This window comes from Haliotis rufescens, unplaced genomic scaffold (assembly GCF_023055435.1).
Source record: "Haliotis rufescens isolate VD_foot unplaced genomic scaffold, xgHalRufe1.0.p SCAF_49, whole genome shotgun sequence".
Taxonomy (NCBI): Eukaryota; Metazoa; Mollusca; class Gastropoda; order Lepetellida; family Haliotidae; genus Haliotis; species Haliotis rufescens.
Genome location: NW_025964212.1, coordinates 2,559,562 through 2,570,560, shown reverse-complemented (window position 1 = coordinate 2,570,560; position 10,999 = coordinate 2,559,562). Strand labels below are relative to the sequence as shown.

At 45.3% G+C, this 10,999-nt stretch overlaps 1 protein-coding gene across 1 annotated transcript; it reads left to right on the top strand.

Annotated features, from left to right (window-relative positions):
* The first annotated feature begins 74 nt into the window (after positions 1-74).
* Positions 75-1,550, top strand: LOC125372849 (NXPE family member 3-like). Its single transcript, XM_048383519.1, has one exon. The coding sequence runs from the start codon at positions 213-215 to the stop codon at positions 1,041-1,043; it is 831 nt and encodes a 276-aa protein (XP_048239476.1). The 5' UTR covers positions 75-212; the 3' UTR covers positions 1,044-1,550.
* Positions 1,551-10,999: the final 9,449 nt, after the last annotated feature.

Below are 10,999 nucleotides of genomic sequence, written 5' to 3'. Positions count from 1 at the left end.
TTACTGACCACTAGCAACACTGAAACCATAAGAAATCTTTCTATGTATATATATCATGCTTTTATAAAAAAAATAATCAAGTTTGGAAATTATATGATTGTACCAATTGCTCCTGTAATCATGATTGTACTATAGGCCTGTGGCCTCCTCAGTACGTTGAATAAAGAAATTGAAATTGAATCCCGTTCATAACCAACACTAGAAGCACGAATATGTACGTATCCAACATTGATTTCTTCATCGTTAACTCATTTCTTTTCACAGGTCCTAAGGGTGTAAAACTAGCATCTCTTTCAACTCCCTGCAATGCGCTTCCAGCGGAAATGACATGGCGACGAACGTCCCCGAATGGTTTCTTTCACCAGAACAAGTGGCATTCGCTGCTGTGTACTGACACACTGCCTCGCACCATTGATGCTTACAGACAGTGCTTGAAAGGAAGAACGCTCTGGCTTCATGGGGACTCGACAAGTAATCAGTTTAAAGGAGCTCTTCATTCAATTTTACGCTTTCCTTCCCATACAGATGCTCATGTACCTGTTACTGATACAGATTTGATACATAATTTTTCAATTTCCTGGCATGCTCACGAACTACCGTTCTATCATGGAGCTCGACACTATAAAAGGTCAACAAACCAGGCGCAGCACATCATGATGGACCGCCTCCCGAGCACCACCAAAGATATTGTAGTGTTATATATGTATGTTCATTTCCTGCTTGTCCATCCGGATGTGTTTAGGCGACATGTTCAAAGACTTGTTCCATCTGTCAGGAACCTCTTGGAACGCGCTCCTAATGTTACAATCGCAGTTCGTGGCCCACATGCATTTTTCAGATCGATGCATGGTATGTTATCTTACTGGGGTCATCTGTACATTGATATTTGGCATCAAGAATTTGCTTCAATGCAAGACAAAATTGTCTATGTAGATTTCTGGGACTTGACTATGGCAAAACCATCTCAGGATTTCCACCCACAAACTGACACAGTGAACGAGATGGTACACAACATGATGTCATTGTTGTGCTTTAGAAAGTGAAGGAATTGTTTTTTCATATGGATATATACTCAGTTGCCTGTATTGTAACATGAGGGTTGTATTTCTTCAGATAAACTGGTGTTCTGTCTTTGAATCGCGTTATTTCAATTTACATCTTGAAATTATTTGGAAATTTCACATTTAGGTCTTCATCACCCTCATAAAAATATTCTTGACCATGTTTATATCAGAATAATTGCTGCAGTTATTTGTAAATATATTGATTAATAAGTTTATACAACTGTAGATTCCTTTCATTTGACACCAAAGTATCAATTTGGTTTAAGGAAATAGTTTAGAAAAATCCACGAAATACATTTGAAACATTTGGTTAAACGAATGGTTTATGTTATATCACCAAAAAATAGTTTATATCTTATCGTTATTTAATCTGTATTCAGTACTTAGAAGGGGTAACTGTTGTTTCTCAAATAAATGATTAATATCAGAGTAAATAAGCGAGTTTTGTCCAGCTAATACATTGATTAACAGCATGAGCAATGATCACCGCCACCAAGGAACCCGTTCCACAGAGCGATCTTAGTGCTAAGTTGGCCGTAACTCCCATACGTTACCATAGGCTTGCGATCAACGTAGCACTAAGATCGCGTTATGGAACAAGGCCCAGGATTCACACATTCCAATCGGTTCGTGGGGATGATGGGAACTGGTGTATGTAATTCGCTGTATTCGTTTCCGTTCCATGTTAAAATAGAAGGTCGTGATAATCTTCATGTTGTAGTTTATCACCAGGAGTTTCGCTCGAATTGAATCTTTTTTCTCATTGAACTCCAGTTGATTGACACTTTCATTGGCTAGTATCCATCTCCTGGATACTATGAGTGAGTGAGTGAGTGAGTGAGTGAGTGAGTGAGTACGGTTTTACGCCGCTTTTAGCAACATTCCAGCAATATCACGGCAGGGGACACCAGAAATGGGCTTCACACATTGTACCCATGTCGGGAATCGAATCCTGGCCTTCGGCGTGACGAGCGAACACTCTAACCACTACCCTACCCCCACCGCTCAATCTTAAAAAATAATGTTACTCAGTATGAATGTGTACGAACCAATACATGTAACAACAGAGTAGGGGCACGGGTGGCCCAGACGTCTAAGGCGCTGCGATTCGCTGTGCAGAGTTGCGTCCCTTGGGCACGCCAGAAACCTATGATTGGATCAGGGCATCTTCAGGCTGGGATGAAGACAAATCGCGATTCTACTATTTAAATAAACACATGCAAACACTGGCATATCTAGATACGATCAGCCTATTAAAAAAAAGCTGCAGAAAAACTATTAAAATTACTATCTGTATGAACGTCTGATGAAACCTCATTCTGCAGTTATATGTAGCCGAAAGCGACTGACGCACCAGCAACTATCATTTTGGAGTTGACTGAACTGAACTGAACTTTTTTTACCCTCAGCCCGCTATCAGCGGCATTAGAGGTACAAAATTATTTCAACACCATGATACATATACATATAAATATAGAAAAGATACAAAAACATCTTTGGTGAGCATGGATGTAATGTATACAGATTCACAAGGGTAGCAATATATGTGCATCTCAACAAGAGGGAGAGTTACTTGGTACGTTTAAACAATGACATGATGACTTTACAGAATTAGAACAGTTTTCTCAATGTTCCTAAATCGTGAATTATTAAAAAGTTAATTCATTGTATGCATATTGGGTTTGATGTAGTATAATCTGTATACAAATTGTTTTCTTTCGTTTTCTAAAGATGGACAAATAAACAAATAATGGAATTCATCACCTATATCAGATAATTTACAAAGTATATAATAGATATAAAGTAGATAATCTTCCAGTTTCAATATGTAGATTATGGTTACAAGTTCTAAACTTAAGTAAGACTCGCGTAACGTAAAGTACATTGGACATACCTTGGAATTAGGTTGATACATTCCTGTAGGCATCGATCACCAGGGTTCACAAATACAGGCAACTCATTTACATTAAGTGCATTCATCATAAGAATTAGACCATAGCCCCAAGGTAAATATAAAGTTATCGGATACTTTCCACCAATCTGTTAATGCTTCAATGGATTTAGAGGCATAATCATTATACCTCGGGGAATATCCTTTTATCTAAAGAAGATCGTTTATTTATAAACATATAACAGTCACTGAATATTCCTCCTGAACGTTCCTCCGATACACTGAATTCACGTGCACCATAAACGTCATTCCGCGAAGTAAAAGACATTGTTGTATTTTTACTGCACAACCAACTATCCACAAACAGTTCTTCAGTCCAACTTTTGAGGCATAATCATTATGCCTCGGGGAATATCCTTTTATCTAAAGAAGATCGTTTATTTGTTATATATGTTTTTTTTATGAACTGATAAGTGACACATGAGCAGCGATGTAAAACTAATGTGTATATGGGTGAATGCTTTTGGCAGGTATATAACTTTTTCATCCAAAACTTGCTCCCACAGGAGATATCGCTTGGGTGAAATCTTTGCAGACCATTGTAACATCACTGGTTGCCATGACGTCACAAGCGAGCCTAGCTACCCCATCCCGTTAGCATCTTCCCGAGGCAAGTGAGTTAACTGACTTTAGCCACTAAGATTTCTCTTCATAGATTCTAACTATTACATAAAAGTCCAGTTTCCACCCTTGCCGAACTAGGCTGGTATTATGGAGTTAGATTTTGGCTGGACTAACGAGTCTATGCATAGTCCAATCCAAATCGCGCACCGAAATCGAAATCCGGTTCGTAGAGTGTCATGCAGATTTCGGTCGACTGCGGGATTTGCAAAGCATGTGCGTCGCTAACTCGTTGTCAACAGATATTTTCTAAATCTTTTCATGTTTTTGATCAAGATGCTCACGTGATTTGATGCACTTCGCGATGTAAGACTCGTTTTATCACAATATAGATCTTGATTATCGATTAGATCGTCTCGACTGGGCGCCACCGTTTTGTTTGAAGCAAATGCAAGTGATACGAGAGGTTGAATCTGATTGGTCAATAGGAGAGGAATAGAAAGGACATAACTCGTAATAGCCACTGGTGGCGCTACGATCGAGCCCAGGAATTCCAGCTTAGTTCGGCAAGGGTGGAAACTGGACTTTTAAAGTCTTTTGCCTCGGGAAGATGTCCCGTTAGTTGCCTCTTACGAAAAGCACAGTAGCCTTTGTCTCAGCTGCCACGGGGAAGAAGGAAAGTGGCCAACAGGAAATCGGCTTATGTTTAACTGGGATGATCCTCAATGTCAGTTCCTTCATTCAACTGTCGTCTAAGGCGCCGCGATTCGCTGTGCAGAGTTGCGTCCCTTTGAGCACGCCAGAAACCTATGATTGTGGGTTCGAATCCCGGTTCGCCCCGATTATGTTTCTAGGTTTGACAGCACCATACCCGTAATCGTGGGTATCACCGAAGTGGTAAAACTGGAATACTGTTTAAAGCGGCGTTAAACCCAACTCACTCACTCACTCATTCAACTATTACTACAGACATTTTTATTTAAGAAATAAACCACGAGCGCGAGTTGTTTATCGTACAATAAAACACAGAATAGAGAATAAACTCCCTGCAGTGTTTTACTGTACGATAAACAACGTCGTTTTTTTCTTATACGAGTCATCAACATAATGATGACTCCCTGAATGTACAAACTTTAACAATATTTACCCAAATTCGACCTCGGAAATATCGCAAAAGTCCATTTTAGGAACAGGCGGGTTAAGTTTGGTATTTCCCGCATATTCTCACAATCCTCACGTCGATTATCTGTAACTTTTCCCCCAATACCGATTGTCATAATTATGTCTCCCACTTTTGGTTACAATCGTTCTTGACGTCATTTCTGAAGATACGACCATACGCTCACAACTTGATGACGTCGTATACTGGACGACGTTATTTTTGAGAGGAGGTGTCCAGTGAGTTGGTCCCCACAGATGTAGCTAGGCGACGCAAAGAACGCAGTGGCCTAATAATCACACCCAAAAGTGGGCGAGATATGACAATCGGCATTGGGAGAAAAGGTGCAGATAATCGACGTGTAAATTGCGAGAATACCAAACGTAACCCCCCTGTACATAAAATGGAGTTGTTGGGCATTGCCGAGGTCGGATTGTATTCTGGGAGTCATCGTTATTTAAATACGGCTAAATGTTTTTAGAGCTTGTACAATTTATTGACATCCTTAAAAAGGCTGTACAAAATGTTGATATCTATGGTGGCCGAGAGGGGACATCGCTTTCTCGCTTTATCGCGGCATAGCAATATTCCCTCTTGGCCACTATAGGGGTCGCATGTGTTATGTGTTTCTATACGATAAAAAGTATATACGTAAAACAACATTAATGAATTGTTAAACCTGACCTCAGTGGACGGAGGCTGAGGTGGGTTTTTATCAAAAGATAGCTGAGATTTTTCAAGTCACATTTCAAATTATACATTTGGATGGAATGTTGAAATTTTCTCACTATTTGCTTAAGCATAGTAACACAGTACAGACGTAGGTGCTTTTATAACAATCCATGGATTTCTGCGTGAAAAAGAATTTGATTGATTTATGGCCCTATTTAGGAGTTTTATTGACCCCCCGCCCCCAGGCCAAGTTATCAAAACAAACAGCAAATAACACCGCTCATTAGCGCTGAGTAGTACGTACTTCCTAAAAAACAATAGTGTTTTCCTAAAAACAACACTCAGGTTATATCAATGTTTATTCTGTTTGCGAGTAGATGTCATCAAAGTGGAAGTCCTCACCCAAGCAATAGTAATACTACCGGATGTCCATTATGTAATTTCTAGTTTTTGGATGACATATTGTTCTCAGTAACCGTAATGTGGAAATTGATTGGTTTTATATTCAAGTTGGTATTTCCGCTATTCAAAGTGTGCAGTGAGGCCGTCTTATCAACAATCATTTCTGAGACATAAATGCAAAGTTTAATTAATTAAGTCTACTGATATTTTTTGCATTTATGATTAACTCTAACGTTAATTTAAAGATTTACAGTATATACTATTCAAAAGAAGTTAAAGAACACCCGATTCCTTCATATGACTATGGTTAGTCATTAGAGAAAGCGAGATAGAGCGAGAAAGCGATAGAGCGATAGAGCGAGAAAGCAATAGAGCGATAGAGCGAGAAAGCGAGAAAGCTATAGAACGATAGAGCGATAGAGCGATAGAGCGAGAAAGCGATATTTCCCAAAATGCCGTACATTAAAACGGTTTTTGCTGATATTTAGTGATCCATTCCTGTAATTCTCACCGCTATTTTGCCTTAACACACACACACACACACACACACACACACACACACACACACACACACACACACACACACACACACACACACACACACACACACACACACACATAATTGTCTCTCCATATGTGTAATTTACACAAGTACACATATCAACTGTGGTAACGCCACAGCAATGGGGGCAGTGGGGTAGCCTACTGGTTAAAGCGTTCGATCGTCACGCCGAAGACCCTGTTCGATTCCCCACATGGGTACAATGTGTGAAGCCCATTTCTGGTGTTCCCCGCCGTGATGGTACTGGATTATTGTTAAAAGCGACGTGAAACCATTCTCACTCACTCACAGCGGTGTTTATCAAATTACTATATGCAAGTACATATACTTGTAGATTTGCACAAGACAAGAAACACAATTCAAGTTAAACATACATCAAATGTCAAAAAGAATATTTACGGACAACAGTATGACACACTGTAACATCATATACTACCGAAAACAAGTGAAAGAACAGCCACAATTATAAGATTGTATTTTTGCAAAACAATCAGCCATGACTAATTAACCATAGTCTTCTGAAAATCTTTTGAAAAAAAAAATATATATAGATTTTAACCTGCTTTATTTAGAGCGTTTGCCGTGATCTGCCACGCGCTTTCGGCGTGAGGGTCATATGCAACTGAATAGGGCCGTAAATCAATCAATTACATTTTACGCAAAACTCTGTGCATTGTTTTAAAACCACCTACGTCTGTACAGTTAAATTAGGTTTAAATAAATAGTGAGAAAAGTGCAACATTCCCTCCCAATTGCAGCAGATATCACATGCGGCCCCTATAGTTTTGTGGTCAAGAAGGGATATTGCTTAACCGCGAGAAAGCGAGAAAGCGAGAAAGCGAGAAAGCGATAAAGCGATAGAGCGAGAAAGCGGGAAAGCGATAGAGCGAGAAAGCGAGAAAGTGACGTTCCTGTTTCGGCCTCCATAGATATCTCATATAAGAATAAACCACGCTTCGTTCTTCATTGTTCTTTGCGATTTATCGTGTAGCTATCTTATAGTTTATCATTCAAATCTCGTCTCGTGCTAGCTACTTGTGCAAACATCATAGCATAACAGAAACATCGGTAGCGTATTTGTACGTATTGTAAACACAATAACTGTCAAGAAGCGTCTGTAAAATCACTTATTAACCCTACCCTATTTTATTGTAGTAGTTGTCATCGAATAGCAATGGCAACTAATGAAATACCATTCCTATGTCCTGCTGCCTTCGTTTGTCATAACAATGCTACTAGTTTGGGCTGACTTGTTATACTGGGACCTGTGCACGCTGTGGTTTTATCATACATATGGCAAGATGATGCATATTATAGGCAAGATGTACACTCCACACATTCCCTAGCATTATCTCCTGTTACATCTGATCAGCACCAGACCAGCATCAGATTCCCCTGTGTCTCCCCCCTACCCCTGACTAGCACCAGACACCCTGTGTCTCCCTGTACCCCCTGACTAGCACCAGACTAGCACCAGACACCCTGTATCTCCCCGCTACCCCTGACTGGCACCAGACACCCTGTGTCTCCCTGTACCTCCTGACTAGCACCAGACCAGCACCACATTCCCCTGTGTCTTCCCGTACCCCCTGACTAGCACCAGACTAGCACCAGACACCCTGTATCTCCCCGCTACCCCTGACTAGCACCAGACACCCTGTGTCTCCCTGTACCTCCTGACTGGCACCAGACACCCTGTGTCTCCCTGTACCTCCTGACTGGCACCAGACATCCTGTGTCTCCCCGTACCTCCTGACTGGCACCAGACATCCTGTGTCTCCCCGTACCTCCTGACTGGCACCAGACATCCTGTGTCTCCCCGTACCTCCTGACTGGCACCAGACATCCTGTGTCTCCCCGTACCTCCTGACTGGCACCAGACATCCTGTGTCTCCCCGTACCTCCTGACTGGCACCAGACATCCTGTGTCTCCCCGTACCTCCTGACTAGCACCAGACACCCTGTGTCTCCCCGTACCTCCTGACTAGCACCAGACATCCTGTGTCTCCCCGTACCCCTGACTAGCACCAGACTAGCACCAGACACCCTGTGTCTCCCCGTACCCCTGACTAGCACCAGACTAGCACCAGACACCCTGTGTCTCCCTGTACCTCCTGACTGGCACCAGACATCCTGTGTCTCCCCGTACCTCCTGACTGGCACCAGACATCCTGTGTCTCCCCGTACCTCCTGACTGGCACCAGACATCCTGTGTCTCCCCGTACCTCCTGACTAGCACCAGACATCCTGTGTCTCCCCGTACCTCCTGACTGGCACCAGACATCCTGTGTCTCCCCGTACCTCCTGACTGGCACCAGACATCCTGTGTCTCCCCGTACCTCCTGACTAGCACCAGACACCCTGTGTCTCCCCGTACCTCCTGACTAGCACCAGACATCCTGTGTCTCCCCGTACCCCTGACTAGCACCAGACTAGCACCAGACACCCTGTGTCTCCCCGTACCCCTGACTAGCACCAGACTAGCACCAGACACCCTGTGTCTCCCCGTACCCCTGACAAGCACCAGACACCGCTGTGTCACCCCGTACCCCTGACTAGCACCAGACATCCTGTGTCTCCCCGTACCCCTGACTAGCACCAGACTAGCACTAGACACCCTGTGTCTCCCCGTACCCCTGACTAGCACCAGACACACTGTGTCTCCCTGCACCCCCTGACGAGCACCAGACTCCCCTGTGTCTCCCCGTACCTCCTGACTGGCACCAGACACCCTGTTTGCCCCGTACCTCCTGACGAGCACCAGATTCCCCTATGTCTCCCTCAACCGACTGACTAGCACCAGACTTCCCTGTGTCTCCCCGTACCAACTAACGAGCACCAGACCTCCCTGTGTCTCCCCGTATCCATTGACGAGCACCAGACTCCCCTATGTCTCCCTCAACCGACTGACTAGCACCAGACTCCCCTGTGTCTCCCCGTACCCCCTGACTAGCACCCGACATCCTGTGCCTCCCCGTACCTCCTGACTGGCACCAGACACCCTGTGTGTCCCCGTACCTCCTGACGAGCACCAGACTCCCCTGTGTCTCCCCGTACCCCCTGACTAGCACCAGACTTCCCTGTGTTTCCCCGTACCAACTGACGAGCACCAGACTCCCCTGTGTTTCCTCTACCCACTGACGAGCACCAGACTCCCCTGTGTCTCCCCGTACCAACTGACGAGCACCAGACCTCCCTGTGTCTCCCCGTATCCATTGACGAGCACCAGACTCCCCTGTGTCTCCCCGTACCCACTGACGAGCACCAGACCTCCCTGTGTCTCCCCGTACCAACTAACGAGCACCAGACCTCCCTGTGTCTCCCCGTACCAACTAACGAGCACCAGACCTCCCTGTGTCTCCCCGTACCAACTGACGAGCACCAGACCTCCCTGTGTCTCCCCGTACCAACTGACGAGCACCAGACCTCCCTGTGTCTCCTCTACCCACTGACTAACACCAGACCTCCCTGTGTCTCCCCGTACCAACTGACTAGCACCAGACCTCCCTGTGTCTCCCCGTACCCACTGACGATCACCAGACCTCCCTGTGTCTCCCCGTACCCACTGACGAGCACCAGACCTCCCTGTGTCTCCCCGTACCAACTGACGAGCACCAGACCTCCCTGTGTCTCCCCGTATCCATTGACGAGCACCAGATCTCCCTGTGTCTCCCCGTACCCACTGACGAGCACCAGACCTCCCTGTGTCTCCCCGTACCAACTGACGAGCACCAGACCTCCCTGTGTCTCCCCGTACCCACTGACGAGCACCAGACTCCCCTGTGTCTCCCCGTACCCACTGACGAGCACCAGACCTCCCTGTGTCTCCCCGTATCCATTGACGAGCACCAGATCTCCCTGTGTCTCCCCGTACCCACTGACGAGCACCAGACTTCCCTGTGTCTCCCCGTACCCACTGACGAGCACCAGACCTCCCTGTGTCTCCCCGTACCCACTGACGAGCACCAGACTCCCCTGTGTCTCCCCGTACCCACTGACGATCACCAGACTTCCCTGTGTCTCCCCGTACCCACTGACTAACACCAGACCTCCCTGTGTCTCCCCGTACCAACTGACGAGCACCAGACCTCCCTGTGTCTCCCCGTATCCATTGACGAGCACCAGATCTCCCTGTGTCTCCCCGTACCCACTGACGAGCACCAGACCTCCCTGTGTCTCCCCGTACCCACTGACGAGCACCAGACTCCCCTGTGTCTCCCCGTACCCACTGACGATCACCAGACTTCCCTGTGTCTCCCCGTACCCACTGACTAACACCAGACCTCCCTGTGTCTCCCCGTACCAACTGACGAGCACCAGACTTCCCTATACCACTCGTACATACCCACACCCACCATCCAAACCCCCGCAACAACTCCCCAACTAACACCATGTAGCATATATTCCCCCGTTAAGAGCGTCATAAATGTCAATGTGTCCTTGCAACGCCCCTTATTCCACCACAAATTAGTGAGTAGGATAATAAACCCCAAGTGCTTGCAGTGAGAGTGTTTAAATGAGGTGTATTAATACCATGTATCACATATCTTGTTAACAGCTTTCTATGGAGGCCAGTATAACCTGACTGGGTGCAATGTTCGGTCACTCAGATGGTTGTTGTGCCTCGC